Source organism: Euphorbia lathyris, chromosome 10 (genome assembly GCF_963576675.1).
Source record: "Euphorbia lathyris chromosome 10, ddEupLath1.1, whole genome shotgun sequence".
NCBI classification, from domain to species: domain Eukaryota; kingdom Viridiplantae; phylum Streptophyta; class Magnoliopsida; order Malpighiales; family Euphorbiaceae; genus Euphorbia; species Euphorbia lathyris.
The window spans coordinates 16578747-16597094 of NC_088919.1; the positions used below are offsets into that span (position 1 = coordinate 16578747).

The 18348-nt window shown below is 35.1% G+C and overlaps 1 protein-coding gene across 3 annotated transcripts in view; it reads right to left on the reverse strand.

Moving 5' to 3' along the window:
- Nucleotides 1–17781, reverse strand: part of LOC136209690 (ABC transporter A family member 1) — a 32266-nt gene extending 14485 nt beyond the window's left edge. The window contains exons 1-20 of one of the 3 annotated variants that reach the window (XM_066001249.1): nt 17438–17781; nt 17177–17256; nt 16731–16899; nt 14965–15047; nt 12223–12439; nt 11197–11426; nt 11037–11097; nt 10771–10857; nt 8352–8584; nt 8150–8264; nt 7772–7861; nt 6701–6909; nt 6516–6628; nt 4325–4431; nt 3660–3722; nt 3119–3205; nt 1851–1949; nt 1590–1774; nt 431–485; nt 261–332 (exon numbers count right to left, since the gene is read on the reverse strand). In XM_066001249.1, the coding sequence (XP_065857321.1) occupies nt 261–332; nt 431–485; nt 1590–1774; nt 1851–1949; nt 3119–3205; nt 3660–3722; nt 4325–4431; nt 6516–6628; nt 6701–6909; nt 7772–7861; nt 8150–8264; nt 8352–8584; nt 10771–10857; nt 11037–11097; nt 11197–11426; nt 12223–12439; nt 14965–15047; nt 16731–16899; nt 17177–17256; nt 17438–17539 (2457 nt within the window). In that variant the 5' untranslated portion in view covers nt 17540–17781. Of the gene's footprint in view, nt 1–260; nt 333–430; nt 486–1589; nt 1775–1850; nt 1950–3118; nt 3206–3659; nt 3723–4324; nt 4432–6515; nt 6629–6700; nt 6910–7771; nt 7862–8149; nt 8265–8351; nt 8585–10770; nt 10858–11031; nt 11098–11196; nt 11427–12222; nt 12440–14964; nt 15048–16730; nt 16900–17176; nt 17257–17437 lie in introns of those variants that run through there. The other 2 variants (XM_066001250.1, XM_066001252.1) reach the window with 2 other exon arrangements.
- Between the last annotated feature and the right edge of the window lie 567 nt (nt 17782–18348).

The window sequence follows — 18348 nt, forward strand, 5'->3', positions numbered from 1 at the left end:
GTATGAAACCAAAATGTAAACATCCATACATCAAATCTCCATGAAAAAATAACAGACCTCAAAAGACCCAATCTTCAAGAATATTAAATTAAATAACTCTAAATTAAAATTTAAATGCAACGTATGAGAGGTTCCTTATCAAAGCCGCATTCATCAATATAGGGTTTTATGATCAGGTTGGACGACAAATATATATCATATACCAGCATGCACAACAGTTTTAACATAACGCCAAGTTTAGCCAAAAGCTAGATGAATACCTCACTCACACATAATGCTGATGGAATATGACGGTAAACAATATCAGCAGCCATAGAGGCAGTAGGTGCAGACTGAAAGAACATAATGCTCACAATAAGATCATCAATAGTGATACTAAAACAACATTTGCAAACAAATTCTATAACAAAATCACCATAAATGGCACTACCTTTACCAAAGTGAGCGTATATCCAACCCCATATTGATGCTTCAAGAAGAGAGAGCTGACGAAACCAACCATTTAAATGTAATGAGACAAAATGTTAGTTCTGCAAAAGACTAGTCATGTCATGCAAGCACCACTTTTTCTTCTAGGCCAAGGACATGCAATTCATAAAAAATTGCATAGCAAATATTGTAAAAATAGTTCAGCTAATAGCATTTTGGTGCAGCTAGTATTATCTATGGAATCTGCAGCGGAAAAATCTTATTTTCCTTTCTAGTGCTCCATTACTAAAAATCAACATGAGGTATAAGCTTACCTCATAAAATATCCTTACAGATAAAAGTTACCCCTTTTTTTAAATTAGTTTCCTTCCATGTTGTAAAGAATATATGCAAGAAGCCTAGCAACTAGATCTACTATTCATCATGAATTTCAAAAATTAATGAAGGATGAGCTTCCCTTTTCCGCATGAGAATAATAATTTTCAGTTCAGCATTTCTTCAAAAAATATTCAGCTGAATAAATAGTCATGTGCACGGAAGGTAAGTTTAAATTAAATAGAGCTTAAATTATGGGATTCTCTGTTATTCAAGGGCTGGACCAAATGCACATGGTAACCTTACTAGATTCATAAGACTAACTTTGTAGGAAGCTACCTAGTCATAATTGACATTTCTGTTTTTCCTCCAAATCCTAAATAATTATTTAGATTCTGATCCATTTTACTGTCTTTAGCACAACTAGATAGAAAATTGCTGAAGTCTTAAATATTAAAAAGAAAAACGGAATCAGCTAAAGATCCATACTTGAAAAACTCTGCTTACAACAGAAACATGCAGTCGGAGACAAACAGAAAGCTGTCAGCAGTAAGCAATACAGCATCCATATTACCATAACCAACTTTAAAATGAAAATTTCGCGTAGTTAATGTAAGTACAATGATCTATAATCATGTGCCTAACCATAGTATAGGAATTTTCATAATTCTTGCTGCAAAGATATGAATCCAAAGATTAAAACTATAATACTTATCATTTTCATAATTAGTTCCGGAAAAAAATAATAAATCAAACCAGTAAGAAGTGTTTCCAACAAAATTTAGAGTAGGAATTATAGGAGCGCTTGGTAACAACAGAATATATAATGGTTCAAAAGAACTAACCTTCCACAACATTTTAAAGAACCATTAGCCATGATAGCTATTCGATCTCCTAGTTCATCAGCTTCATCCATTGAGTGGGTTGTGAGTAATATTATCCTGCCTTTCTTTATCTTTTTTATTAATTGCCATGTCAAACGCATCGAGTATGGATCCATGCCACTAGTAGGCTCATCAAGAATAATAACCTGTGACAGATGCTATCAAATTATTCTCAAAACTTTATGGAAGTAAGAACAACATGCCATCAAATTTGTGCATCACCTTACTGTTCCCTATCAGGGCAATTCCAAGAGACAATTTTCTCTTCATGCCACCAGAAAGAGAACTCACAGGGGTGTTCACTTTATCAGCCAAACCCACCTGAAGATATATAAGTTACTCTCAAACCACTTAACACACAAGATCCAGTGATGAAGTAAAGTACGTGCGAAGTTGCATCAAATGTGTTCAACAAACAAGAAGGCACACCATCCCAACAGAAGATAATGAACCAAGTAAGAACAAATAATGTGCTACATAACAAGGACACGCTTATAGTCTCTTGAAAATGAGTCAAGCTAGAAATTTTTCAATATTTTAACTCAAATATAAGCAATGAAATATTTAACCAAGAAGGCTGATTTATAACCTTCAAATCCCGGATTCAATAGCAGCTCTGTGTCAGAACCTGAGTTCTGCAGATTCCGATCTAGAATTTAGAGAGGAAGAAGATAGAAGAAGAAGAGAATTTAGGGAGGAATGAGTAGATGATTCTATTGATAGATTTGCTCAAATGAGCATGACCAGCTATAAAGGGCCAAACAGTTACAAGATAACTATCAAAAATGCCAGCTGGCATAACAAACTAGCTAGAAAACAAAATAGCATCATAACAGAAATACACTCATAACATAATGGTAATTAAACGCAGTTACATAATACTAACGCCAGGTTTCTTCTTTCTCTGATATGTAACACTCTGCTGAACTACTGGAATGGTAGGTGAACGAAGGTGAGGAGTTCAAGTTTTATAATGTAGTAGTAGAACTCTAAAAAGGTTGTTCCATAAATAACAAACAAGTAAAAAAAAAGGGGGCAGGTAAGCAAGTGACAAGACCCAGATACATGAACCGCACACAGGCTGGCAAAAGAAATATCAAATCCATGTCAGGTTCCCAGTGTCTTTGTAACAAGAGTATTCAATATTATTAGCATATTTAAGACACCAGTTTACAATACAACTTTGTAGGCCATTCAAACACTAAATGTTCAAAGCTTGATGATTATGCCTCAAATATATCTCGTCTACAAAAGACAAATGAAATTTACTGGAATTATTATGAGATGAAGATATCATATACTTTCAGGGAAATAGATATAACTATCAACTGATAAATGCTTGCAAACTTTTTCAACCCATCCAGGCTGAACATGATATGCATAGGTCCAAAATGCAAAACAAAATAATTTATAAATCCATAGTTTAAAAGGCGAAACACTTCTAGTTTGGAGTTTGAGTATCGTATGCATGTATAAAAAAAGATACTCACTTCGTCAACCATATCAGTTACAATAGTCTCCATGGTCTCTTCTTCCACTCCTTTCAGCAAAGCAAACATTTCCAAATGCTCTCTCACCTAGGTAAAGAAATTTACCATGTCAACTAATGCTACTATGAATCAGAAAATTTCAATATTTAGCCTATCAAGAAGGATAGAAATATTTCGAGTGAGCATATCCATGAAAACCACCACATATTACCATTTCCTTTTCTCACTTTTTATTTCGGCATGTTGAAGTATTCTGATATTAACTTACACTCTTTCAATGTTGTAACAAATTTTTGTTTAAGAGGCATCTGAAACTAGATACTTCATCAGTGTACCTAAGGAATACCACCAATAATGGCAATATACATGAAAATACTTTGTTGCTATGCTATACAGTGCATAAACATGCAACAGTGACGAATTTAAAACAGTAGATGATGCTAAGATAGTCCCAGTTTTGTTATGCAATACGTAGAGATGACAAATCTCCATGATTAGACAGGTGTAAAGATAAAACCAATCCCCCCGGGATAATACTTACAGTAAGTTCAGGAAAAAGAATGTCATGTTGGGGGCACACACCCAGTACATTCCGTATCTCATCCTACAGAAGATATAAAATGGATCAGAAGAATAGGGACATACCAAATATCACAAACAAGAACAAAATAAATATAAGCAAACAAATAAAGAAGGATCTTCTACACAAAATTTAAAAAGTTACAGATGATTTGTTTATGCTCCAAAAACATAAAACCTCTCGCACTGGAAGGGATGAAAATGACAGAATTTAAGAAGCATTCAAACAAAAGACATTCACTTCATATGGATCTCAGTGTCTTGAAAAAGAAAAAAAGTTTCTCTTCTTAGAAGAAGTAGGGCCCAATTTATAACCCAACTCCAAGAGGGAACATGCATGGCAAACCATTAGATGTAGACAGTATAAACATTCAAAATAAACAATTTCTGTGAACCAATTTGAATTTAAGGTATCTCTCAACACTGTGTATTACAATTATTCTTTTTTTTTTTTTGTTACAGTGTGTATTACAATTATTAGGCATCAATTTGAAGTACCAAAGAAACCTCAAAGAAAAAAAAAAAAAAAACATAACTTATGAAAGAAAACATAACTGAATATTCTATCAGAAATTGCGAAGTCCTAGAAAAAGGAGATAAAACAGTTCCAAAAAAAATATATATTACCATGTCTGTTAGTATATTCTTTCCAAACATCAAAGCATCTCCGGATGTAGGAGGAATAAGACCAACAAGCATTGAAATAGTTGTGCTCTTCCCAGCTCCATTGTGTCCTTTAGTATAATAAGTTAATAACATCACATCAGTCCGACATATAGAATACCAAATATATGATAAGAGACTTTTATGTTTCTCTAATATGAACCTATACTGCCAAAAGTATGCGTTAACATGTAACATAAAGCAAAACACTAGCCTAGTTTCTTGATATAAGCGCAACTTATCTAAACCTTAACAGCATTCAGTCACTAATATAAGATTCAATTCAAATGTCAAGAGTCAAGCAACTAGGTTACCATTTATCAACAGTATGAGATCACTAGGTTACCATTTATCAGCAGTCTTGCAGGGAAAATAACAACTGATTCAGAAGTCCTTGAAATTTTCCATTGAAAATTTAGTTTCATGTGGGAAACAAGTTAAAATGAAAGAATTTAGCACAAAACCAGCCTGCATTACAAAGGTCTCTAACGTATCCACAGTGTTCAAAACAAAGCCGCCTGGACTGTCTAGGCCCCGCCTAGGCGCTCAAAATCGGAACGGAAACAATTTAAAATGAAAGAACTTAGAACAAAACCAGCCCGCATTACAAAGGTCTCTAACGTATCCTATGTTAAAAACCAGGCCGCCTGGACAGCCTAGGCCCCGCCTGGACAGCCTAGGCCCTCAAAATCGAGAACCCGTTCCAGTTTTTCCCGCCTAGGCCCCTTGGGCATTTTTTGGTCCACTGGCCCTTTTTTGGCTGCTTAAGTAGCGCCTAAGCCACCTGAAGGCTGCCTAGGGACGCCTAGGGTCTGCCTAGATGCCGCCTGGACGGCAGTCAAAACCAAAAAAAAAACATTTATTATAATTCACTTTTGAACAGTGTTGCATAGTTTTGGGTTAATTGTGTAGTTTTGGGTTAATTGTGTTTATTATTTGCAGATGTTATTGTTTAACTGTATGTTCTGTATTTCTTTACATGATATGGTTTAACACTTTAAGGACATAGGCCCCCTGGGCATTTTTTGGTCCACTGGCCCTTCTTTGGCCGCTTAAGTATCGCCTAAGCCACCTAAAGGCTGCCTAGGGACGCCTAGGGTCTGCCTAGACGCCACCAGGACGGCAGTCAAAACACAAAAAAAAAAAAAAAATTCATTATTATTGTCAGCTATTAATATGAAGTGGACCTTTAACTATCAGCTCGAGCTTTTAGCTAAAACGGTTCCATGGCATGGTATCAGAGCCAGTGTGATCAAGTGGTCCAGGGTTCGATTCCTGGCAGCCCCATTTGTTGAGTTATTTGCAGGACATGGTAATATGGGCCTGTGTTGTCACGCTTCAAGCCCAAGTGTGCTTTCGCGTGTGGGTGTGTGTCAGCTATTAATATGAAATGGACCTTTAACTATCAGCTTGAGCTTTTAGCTAAAATGGTTCCATGACAATTATAATTCACTTTCGAACAGTGTTGCATAGTTTTGGGTTAATTGTGTATATTATTTTCAGATGTTATTGTTTAATCATGTTTTGTATTTGTTTCCATTATATGGTTTAACACTTTAAGGACATTGTTCCATAGTTTTCGATGATTTATGTTACTTATGCACACTATTTAAATGTTGTTGTTGACATAATTTTCAGGATATATGTCACAAATACACATGTTTTTCTATATTAAAATAATTTTATATTATAATTTTACATAGTATAATACATATTTTAATTGTATTTATACAATAATTTGTTTCTTAATGTCAAGGAACCAATTGATGTAAAAGCTCAAGCTCATTGTTAAGGTCCAAGAATAGTTTTATTATAATTTCTGACACACCCCCTCACGTGAATGCCCCTTGGGCTTGAAGCTCAAGGGGATAGTTAAGGTCCAAGAATAGTTTTTATTATAATCTCTAACAATCAACAAATAAAAAAAAATACAAAAATACAAATCCGATTAATCCCCGATTAGTCCTCGAGGGCTCTATCTGTCCGACTAGCAGCTAATGTTTTTTACAACCTTAAGGGCTAATTGGAAGTGAATGTAATACACATCTTTAACTGAAAAAGGCAGAAGATTGCTATAAATATGTACTCAATTTAAACATATCGTGCTCTAGCATGAATAAAAAACGCCAATGAAGAAAAAGACTGCAGAACCCACCTAGAAGAGCAAGAATCTGATTTTCATACAAGGCCAGGTTTAGGGAATCAACAGCAGCAGAATTCCCCCTTTTAGCATTATACACCTTATGTAGGTTCCTAATCTGGATGCACCTAAAAATCAAACAAAACATGTAAGACAAACAAACCAATTAACATGGGCAAGAGAGATTGCAGTACAAATACCTGTTCTCAAGTTCTTGTTGTTTCATATCCAAGCTTATTGCCTCAACAACAGGTTTAAAAGTATCATCTTCCAAAGAATTGACATATTTGTTGGCGATCTTTTCAGTAATCCTAACTCCCAAACTAGAAACAGTGCTTTTCCTTTTCCAGAAGGAACTCTTGAACAAGAAGTTCCAAGGGTAACGCACTCCATTTTGCCTGGGAAGGACCTAACCACATAGATGTACACCAAAGAGACTCATATCATGAAAGGTCTAAAATGGTGGACAAAATAATCCAGAACGTTTGTTTTATGGAAACGATATCATACATTCATTCTCTTCTCTTTCTGTACAGTAAGATAAGAATATTCAAAGATGATAACAGCATGGTACTTTAGGATTAAATTAAGGTCACATGCAATTTTAAGCCATGAAATTCACCAGCCTGAAACCATTCCCCTATTAATCTAAGATATTTTTTAACACATGGAAAAATGCAATTTTAGGCCATGAGATGTAGGCACTTGCACTAATGATCCCCTTGACTTCAACCTTATTCTATTGAATCACCCTGAATTTTTGCATTGAAACCCATTGAGCTCTTTCTAACACAAACAACATTGTGAAAAGCGTGCGATAAAGCTAACAAAGAACAGAAGATGGCATATTCTATAGATTGTAATAAATTAAGGAGCATAGAACAAAATTGAGATTATAGGGTCAAAAGAAAGGAAATAATTGTGGTTTAGTGTTTTAAATGGACAAAGATTATTTTCCTATTTTCCCAAATGTATCTAATTTGCAATGGGTGTTGCATAAGTGGATGCATGTGATGTGCACATCCTTGTATTCATATTAAACAGCATCATACAAGGTTGTAACAATATCATTTTTCAAAAGTTCAGATCAGAAATGAGTCATCTGAAAGGATCCCAGAGACAGACACAACTTTTTAATACAAGTCCAGTGCAAATTTATACATTAACCTATTCAAATAGCATTACCTACAATTATTGTTTAGATGACAGAAAAAAGTAGTTAACTATATTCAATTTCAACATCTAGAAAATAAAGAATGAAAAAGACGTACCTTATCAAGGTACAAACCAATAGCACAATATAGTAGCATGTCAAGCCACATCATCAAGAGACATACCAAAAAATTCACTCCAGAAGAGTCCTACACAAACACAAAGAGAAAAGATATATTAAAGAAGAAGATAACAACACTTACAAATTTCAATTAAGTCAAAAAATCACCTGTTCTAGTAAGTAAAAGTATATAACTTAAAAATTTAAGTTGAACTTTATCAACTAATATTTTTAAATCCAGTACTTATTCTTACTTAGTATTTATCTAAGAGTTACATCATTTAATACTTCCAACATGTATAATGTTAAACACTTAAAATTTAGTACTTATTTTTTCAGCAGTTTTATCAAACATAAAAACAGGTATCAAACATACTCGCCATATGTTGCTCCAACGAAGCCCAACATGGGCACGTTCATAATCAGCAAAGTTGACAGATCCTAGTGCAAAGGCCGTAGGGGAAAGTAATGAAGCAATGACCTTTAATATCCTGTAAAAACAAGTTTTAACAAAATCATCACCACTCTAAAACACTCCCTCCAACAGAATTTGAAGTGTTAGAAGCATGAATACTTACATGGGGACAGCTGGGTCATTGACAGTATAATATGGAAAGAAGGCCCCAAGAAAAGAAAGGGTTCCAACTGCAACAGCTGTTTTTGCCCTTGTGAAGAATGTAGAGATTAAAAAGGAAAGCATAATTGCACTGATCCCAAACGAGAAAAAATACGCAAACACCACCGACTTATCACTATACTTGAAAAGACTATCCATTGTGCAAGCTGTAATAATCCCGGATGATACTCCAAACTGCAAGAGAAATGACAACCAAAAACAAGGGAAAGAGAGATTTATCAAGCTTACCAGTCCAAAGAAACAAGAGCACACATGCAAGTGCAAGTTCACATAGTAACTCAGTTACATGACCAATTTCTTTACAAAAAACTACACATGCCACCATGTGTTTTGTGATGATAAGACTATAAAAATTGATCATTGTCATTCAGCGGTTTTACTGTACTAAATAATTTATTCCTCAAATATCCAAAATCTCTTGTTCGGATGTGATTGAGACCAAACAACAACAACAAACCCTTAGTCCCGAAATGATTCGGGGTCGGCTAACATGAACCACAAGTAAAACACTCCGTACCATATAACAATGCTGGTCTGATTGCCGTGCGGTAGAAATCGGTCAGCAATTCATAGGAAAATAGTTTAAATTTCATTATATGAAAGGACCACAAGTAAAATAACAATGCCAATAATACCCCTCCATCAGACCACCAACACCACCACTACAACAACAACAACAACAACAACAACAACAAAGCCTTAGTCCCTGTCACCTATTAATATGAAGTGGACCTTTAACTATCAGCTCGAGCTTTTAGCTTAATCGGTTCCATGACATGGTATCAGAGCCAGTGTGACCAAGTGGTCCAGGGTTCGATTCCTGGCAGCCCCATTTGTTGAGTTATTTGCAGGACATGGTAATATGGGCCTGTGTTGTCACGCTTCAAGCCCAAGTGTGCTTTCGCGTGTGGGGGTGTGTCGCCTTTAACTATCAGCTTGAGCTTTTAGCTAAAACGGTTCCATGACAGTCCCGAAATGATTCGGGGTCGGCTAACATGAACCATCATATAAAACCGTGAAATCAAGTCGTGTCAGCAACACAAATTCTCTCCCTCCACTATGTCCTATCCACTACCATATTTTCCTCAATCCCCAATAAACTCATATCACTCTCGATCACCCTCCTCCAAGTTTGCTTAAGTCTCCCCCTACCCCTCACCACTACATTCCTTTGCCACTCTTCAGTCCTCCTAACCGGCACATCAAGCGCTCTTCGTCTTACATGGCCAAACCACCTTAGTCGGTTTTCCCTCATTTTATTCTCAATAGATGTAACCCCTACTTTTGTCCTAATTATTTCATTACTCACCCGATCCTTTCTCGTATGACCACACATCCATCTCAACATACGCATCTCCGCCACCGACATCTTATGAGTGTGACAGTGTTTCACTGCCCAACACTCCGTGCCATATAACAGTGATTGTCGTGCGGTAGAATTTTCCCTTCAATCTATTAGGCATGTCGGGGTCACAAAGGAAACCCGTAGCACTCTTCCACTTCGCCCAACTAGATTTAATCCTATGAGCAACATCTCCATCTACTTCTCTATCCGTTTGGATAATAAATCCTAAATACCGAAAGCAATCCGATGCCTGAACAACTCTCCCATCTAGGGTGATTGTCCCTGCCTCCCTACTCCTATCGCCGCTAAACTTACACTCCAAATATTCTGTCTTACTTCGGCTCAACTTAAAGCCTCTAGATTCTAAAGTTTGTCTCCATAGTTCCAACTTCCTCTCCACGCCTTCTTTTGTCTCATCAACCAACACAATATCATCTGCAAACAACATGCACCATGGTATACCATCTTGAAGTGAACTCGTTAGTTCATCCATAACGATGGCAAAAAGAAATGGGCTTAGTGCAGAACCTTGATGCACCACTACAATAGCAAATTAGCAACAGACCCACAACTAACAATTTCTAATCTTATAAATGGCATCTCCAACCCTATCTCAACCAATGAAAAAAGGCATGTTGCGACCACCATCAGTTTAGCTGAATCTAACCTTGAACAGACTTTGGTACAATGGGCAAATATTTTATGTACAAGACCTGTCAAAACGCGTGTCTTATATCTTCCATAAAGATCAAGTTTGCAGAGGGTATAAATCAAATAGCTCTGGTTAGCACCCCAAAAAGAGTTACTTAGAGGGCCAAGCAATAATTGCACCTACGAAACCATGGACACATAAACAAATTTCATTGGAAAATGCATTCATAGTAAATAAATAAAGGTGTCTACTTACCTTGCATTATCAACGAAGACATGATCTTATCATAAAAACCTCTCTAAGAGTTTCAAATAAGATTATTCAGTATTGGTAACTCCATCCAAGGAAAAACAGAAAACTGACCTGCAAAGCATACGTAATGAACCAAGAGAGATGAAATATTCCATCCTTCAATCCCATCATGTAGAGGCCTTCTCTTATCTTTTGTTCCTGGAATATCAACAATCACTAATGGATCAAAAAAAAATTTAAAAGAAAAATAAAGAATGAGCAGAACAAATAATTATCTTATTTAAACTAAGAAAACAAGGAAACTTTTAGAAGCAGAAATAAGAGAAGTTCATGAATACAATATTGAGCTTTATTCCAATTATCAGTCATTACCAAACCTTCTCGAACACGGAATAGCTGATAAGGCGAGAAATTGGGTAGAGAAATCCCAACAGATACCTGCTCAGAGGTCATAGGCATTGTATAATTAAATACATAAACAAATAACTGGAGTGTGTAGTAGGAGAAACCATACATTCAACAGGAAAAAATACGTACAGAACTCCCATGACTTTCTTAACAATTAACTGGAACTCATCGTCAGTGTATTCGCGGGTTGGAAAGGGAGCAATTCTAATCTTTGAGGGGCTGTATCGCATCCATGGTAGTCCAAATGAGGAAGATGTGCTAGAAAAATTGGACGATGGAAGCTCTATGTATTCACTTGAAGTCTTAGACCCGGTTTGTTGGGCAGAAAATATTATGAATGAATCCATTGCCTGCTGAAGCTGTAGAAAGCATTTCAAGAGCATCAGCCACTAAAGTGTAGGTCAAAAGATAAACTTTAAAAAGATAAAGACACTCAAGCTATAGGACTAAACTACTCAAGATTCATATCATCATTCAAGATTCATATCATCATTCAAGAACCAAATTATATAATTTTAGATGCCACAATACAAAATCCTCATGAAGTAAATTAATGAAATTCGCTTTTGAGTCATGACCAGAGAAATTAACGCTTACCAAATTTACTATTGTGGCAACATAATTTGAAATCCGTTCATGTATGTGTGCTATAGCCAAGTTCAATTATCTCCTTCCAGCCAATAATTTTGCCATTAACTAAAATAGTACTTATGAGCGAAAACTGAACTCCCAACTTCATGGAAGTAAATATTGAGCTCTCTACTCTCATTAGAGCCTAATGAAATGATACTACAATCGAATAAGACCAATGATTCTAGAACTTGCCTAAATAAACTAGATATGGCTTCACTAATGCATTTTCAAGAAATGAAAATAGTATATTTGACCAAACTATGTATTCCTTCTTTCTGGCCATCAAGTCCTAATAAAGAAAAAAAGTTGGCATCATACACACAACTACAGAAGCACAGAGAGAAAAGAGAGACCATATTGTGATAATTTTCTCATAGAATGAAAACCTAAAACAGTGGAAATTTGAGGAACTGAAGTCAAGTAGAAATGCAACCACCGCACACACAAAGACAAATGAAGGCAGAAATACAGTAAGAAGATTTTCAAAAAAAAAAAAGTGTTAACAGAAATTTGCAACCATACAGTGAAGAATCCACTGAAGCTGTATTGCATTGTTGGTATAGGACTGACACCCAATTCCAAGTCATTTACAAAAGGACCATTAACATCCATGATGGTTTTAACATCAGGAAATCCTGAGAAAGCCCATGTGTGGTTAAGACGTATGCTGTAGTCAAATAATTGAGGACCTTGCTCGTGAAATACAACAGCTCCTCTGATTTTTGGATTTGAACAATTCCTAAACAAGAGAACGGAAACCCATTAAGCTCATGAATGTTGCGACTGAAAATCAATGCTTTTTAATATCATCTAAAATTGATTACAAGGGGAAAAAAAAATTAGTAAGCTGCTGCATAAGATAAAAAAACATAAATGAAAAGCTAACTTCGGATAAAAGTATATGAAACTTCTCAAAACTCATGTGAACTGGCTCTAGATAATCTCATCTAACATACCAACATTTAGCAGCAAGTTAAAACAGTATATAAGGGTCTGCAGTTTTATTATCTCAAATATGATATAACACATTTAACCATGGATTGAGCGCAGGGAGTAGAGTGAGGCTGGGTAAATACATTATTTTGACACTGTGAACATACAATGTGAATCGTCAATATATGTATGTGAATATACAATGTGAATAGCTGTAGGAGTCAGTATAGGGTATTTGTTTTTGTCCCAGGTTCTATTTCTCAGTATAAATACTTGTATCTTTTCCATAATCAAGACACTGAGATTTCTCTCAACTTCCCTATATTCTGATTACAGACACAAATCTATTCCAAGCAACACTAACAGATGTAGGATAAATTAGGGGGGAAAACATACAAATCAGCATCAACATGAAGTTAAGATTTGTAAGAGAAAATCAAGCGACGTATATTCAAGTAGGGTAACAAGTTTCAGCCAAACTAAAATCCAGCCTTCAAGCTATACATCAAAATCAGTTCCATTTTCAGAACCCACAAACTTCTCAGATTAAATTAAATAGAAAATTTTCATCAAAAACATCCAAATATTACCATGTATCTAAATCATATTATCAGTGAAGAATATAAATATGAAATGTGTTTTCTCTTAAAAAAATGTCTTAAATAGGAAGTACTATCCACAAGTAAAAACTTCTACTGCACGGCCTTGGCAAGCATAACCTAGTTAGTGAAGAATTTATTAAGAGTCAAGGCAGCATTCAAAATGACTTCCCAGGAATATACCCAGGATGGCATTTCTAAAGCAACAATATCACAAGAAAGATGTTATCATTTGCATTAACGTTCTTTTATCTATTCAAATTAAAGGTTGATTTGATCAACAGTTAGTAAATAACAAAAAGAAACTTTTGAATGCTTAAATACAGGTTCCATTAATATCGCTAGGGTTTCCTCAAAAATTACAGCATTCTACATGCATTGACATGTTTGACTTGATATATCAATGAGTGTGAAACCATTGAAAGGTTTGTTTTTCCTCTCCACTCGGAACCATCAAAACACAAGCCGAAAAAGTGAAACAAAAAGATATCTGATGATAATTAAAACAAAAGAGTGTGAACCGAAAGACATGACAGTGAAGCTTGCTCACAGGTTAAAAAGACATGCTATTCAACAGGTCTTTTATGGCTTGGTACCAATAACACAATATCTTATATTGACAACAGTTCCAGTACAATATGCAAAGTCATAGGCTATACTTTTTTATGCCAGTTTCAGGTTATTTCCCCCTTCTCCAACCATCATATTTGCACATTTTTCAGTTCAGTCGAAATCCCTCAGTTATATTACAACAGGTTCTAGAACATGTTCTTCAGCAATTAAGCAAAAATCATGCATATCCCGTTCTTATTATTATTGCTATTGTAAACTACTAGCACAAACATTTGTTCAGCTATATATATATGGTGCGTTAAGGCGAGTTGATGAGCTAATACAGCTGGCTTACTTTTCATATGTGGAGGCAACCTGACGTTAAGCACTGGGGCCAGCCACAAAGGAATAGGCCTTTTTTACATATATATATATATATATATCAATATTATATTATTATGTTCACTTGTCATCGATTTTTTCTAGGAATTTTCATATATTTCATAATTATTTAATATATAATACAACTGGAAATTAATATTTAATGGAAAGAAAATTTTCCAAGAGATTGAAGTTCAAATGAGAAACAGGATTTCTAGCTTGATTTAGGATACAAGCTCTCATTTATTGCAACGAAGAGTGCTCTCTTTTATGGCAACTAAAAGAGCTCCATTATTTTGCAACTAAAGTAGTTGATCTTGCAAACTGAAGTAGATAAATTTACATCAACGCCAAACTTGGTTCCTTTGTCCATTATTTTCACATTCCAAGCATCTATTTCCAAAGTCATTCGTGGCTTATCAATTTGATTTAACATTAAATTGTGTCCCTCCAATTTTCCCAACAAACATCTTTGAATTTCTCTTATTGTGTACATTATTATCTTGCATTCTTTACCAACAAGACAAAACCAATCATGTGATATATAAGATTAAGTTACTTCTCAACCCAAAAAAATCATTTCAAGAAAGAACTGTTGCCAGATATTTACTAGTTAAAATAAAAAAGTTCATTTCTCATTTTGCACTGTATTCCAAGTATCTTAGAGAACAATCATTTCAATGAATCAGATCAAGTGGTTCATAAGTTGGCATGTAGCTTAACTCTTCTAACAAAGATTTCTAAGAAATTCCACAAGTACTGAATCAAGACAAAATCAATTAATGCTTTGACAACTTACTTGACTCCAGCACAAGTGCCATAAAGATCTGAGCGGATATAGGTTTCCAATTCAAGCTCATCTTCATACACTCTAGATGTTTGCTGAGAGCACAAAACAGAACCCCAAGAAAATCAGATTTCATAAATCTAATATCAACTATTTCTTATACATTTTTTTATCAAGGAAGTGTAAGATCAATATAATAGAATTGATAGGGTTTGATTAATTATCAATTGCATATGATAAGAGTCTAGCCATGAAAGGCATGTCCATTGCAGGAGCCACTATATGGCTTGAAACAATCTCCCTTTGCCTCGTCTGCAGGTCCAGCGAAGTCGTGATTAAAATTTTGCTTGCAAAGGAACACACATTATCATTCAGTATTTTTTTCAGGTAGTTGATTCTAATTTCTAGCTGCAAATTTTGTTAGTAGTATTAGTATACGTTGATGACACAGTAATAACTAGTAGTGATAGTGTTAGCATCAGTATGTTTGAAACTTTTTCGTGCTCAGACTAAGATTTAGGTTCGTTGAAATTTTTCTTGGAGATTGAATACTTCCAAAGGAGGGCGAGCCTTGGCGCAACGGTAAACGTTGTTGTCGTGTGACCAAGAGGTCACGGGTTCGAGTCTTAGGAGCGGCCTCTTGCCAAATAAATTGGCAGGGGAAGGCTTGCCCCCAGTACACCCTTGTGGTGGGACCCCTCCCCGGACCCTCGCTCAGCGGGGACGCGTAGTGCGACCGGGCCGCCCTTTTTATTGAATACTTCCAAAACACTAAGGGAGTCTATCTATCCCAGAGAAAGTATGCTTAGACTTGTTGAAGAGATATGTATGCTTGAAGCAAAAAATATTCACACCTACGGTACCACATGCGAAACTAGCAGCTAAGGAGAGATGTATTTACAGATTGACAACTATGACCTAAGGACAAAAATGTACAATAGGTCCATCCTTTATTCCTCCACATTGACTGCTAGATTCCACATACTTGTGCATTTTGATTGATAAAATATATAATCCTTGAAGCCATTGATCCAAAGTTAAAAGGTTAGACAATCCCACTGGTAGTCCTCCCTCTCAAGTAGCAAAATCTAACACCGGTACTAACCATGTGTTGAACCTCTTGAGCAAATTAAGTTGATCTCCATTTTGATTGCATATTCCTCAACAATGGAGAAATTGCACATGCTTAAATGCCATAAGAGCTTAATAAAACTACAAGTCGCATACCCCTGCTCTAGATCCCGCATGCAAAACCTGTTACTGAAAAACACCTACATATATATGTATGAACTATTACGATTTAACATAAATTCCTATTTAAATCTATTGTTCTTCAAAATAAAGAAAGTTTGCAAATTATAACTCATCCTTCTAATATATCTAGAGTTAAATAGAATAAAAAAAAAAAGGGCGGCCCGGTCGCACCTAGAGTTAAATAGAATACATAATATATTTTTCTCTTAAAAGTATGTCTTTGAATCTCTCTACAACTTCTATGCAACCACCTAGAGAACTTATTTAGTGGGAGAAATCAGAAACATAGTTAAAATGCTTGAAAATAGTAATCCTAATTCATTATACTTTAGATCTTGCAAATCCCATAAACAGATAGCCAAAAGAAGAATTTAATTAACTGCAACAAAGAACAAATAATAGAATGTTAGACTAATAGCTGAACACTAACACATATATTCATATCAACAACAATTTAAGAAATGGACGCACTCATGGTACAGATGAATTAACACTCAAAATCTCTAGAAACAATGAGTAGGTACCCTCAATAAAGGAAACTTCATTGACATGAATTGGATCATCATCCTTGTTTCTTGCGTATCTGGTGCAAAAGCCAAGAACTCTCCTTCTGCTAACAACACTTCTAATACTTGCTGGAAATTTGGGGACATTCCTTTGCCTACTTCTACAAACATATGTTCCTTTATATACCTGGGAAACATTCAACAAAACCATAAAAATTTTGAATCCCAAAATACCAATTAGTATTAACTTCAAACATATGAATAGGTAAGTTGCCCTTCTATACCAACTCAGTTTGATTACTGCGCTAGTATTGTTTCAAATTATGCAAGAGCCCTCTTGAAAGATGAATTAAACCAACAAAACTTTAAGGTGGACTTTCATAATTTAACTTTCTTATGTCTCAGAATCACAATAAATTTCAGATCATATTATGGCTCTGAAGTAAAGGCCAATGGTGACTTACGGCTGGGCAGGGTGAATTTCCGTATCAACTCTTGTCCGTACCGCTATTAATAGTAACATTACTACAGCAGGAAGCAAAATCTGCGGGGACAAAAAAGAGAACAATATTACTTTCTCTTCTCTTCTGTCTAGATCAATATGCCTAACTGAGCAATTCAGCTGGTGCAGTAGCGGTGACACCAAACTTCAATAACTGCACTCCGATTGCAACAATGATATATGAAAGGCAAACAGAAACCAAAAGGAAATAAAAGTAAAAGACCTCAGCAACGGTTGTAAACGGGTGACGAATTTTGAGAAGCCAGTTCTTCCGGAGCATAGCTTTCAACTGTCTCCACCGGGAAGAACCCGAAGAAGAAGCCATTTTCGAAGTTAGTGTTTACCGATCCCCGTGGCACTTTCCTATGCGAAGTAAAAGAAACCCTAAGGAGAAATCATAGAGAAATTGAGTAGAGTGCTTGTTTACGAAGTGAAGGGGAGACGACGGAATATAGAGAGAGAAATGAAAGGAAAGGAAAGGAAAGGCGGAGGTGGCGAAGGGAATCAGCAGTTTGTTAAGATGATGACATTTGGTCTATGAAACTGACCAGCTCCAACTGCTTTTTTTCCTTTACTTTTTTCTCTTTTTCTCTTTTTCACTTAAAAATTTTTCAGAACAAAATTAAGAAAAACATGGCGTACAAATTTCCCAATTTCACTTTATTTTATCACGATATGTTTGAATTTTGCTATGAGATTTTGAAGTTTTGTGACGAAACAATAATTCAATAAAAATAATTATCTTTTACATATATAACAAAAATATATCATATAAAATTCCATGTTTCTTTTTTGGTCGGTGAAAATAATGCTAAAGAATCAAATTAATAATTTTTCAATAATAATGATAATTACAATTTATTAATTTTTATTAAGAATGTCACTCAAAATGAACTGTTATTCATTATCTAGTCATGTAATTTATATATTCAATAAAAATTGTGTCAAATATGAGTTATTTTTATTTTTATAAATCGTATTATTATATTAGAAATTGACAATCTCAATTTTGACAGTCTATTTTATAGATAAATTTTATTAGAAAAAAAAGTATAATTAAATCCTCGAACTTTATGTGTTTTAAGGATTAAGTCATTGATCAATTATTTTTTCATATTGAGCCTCTGTTCATTG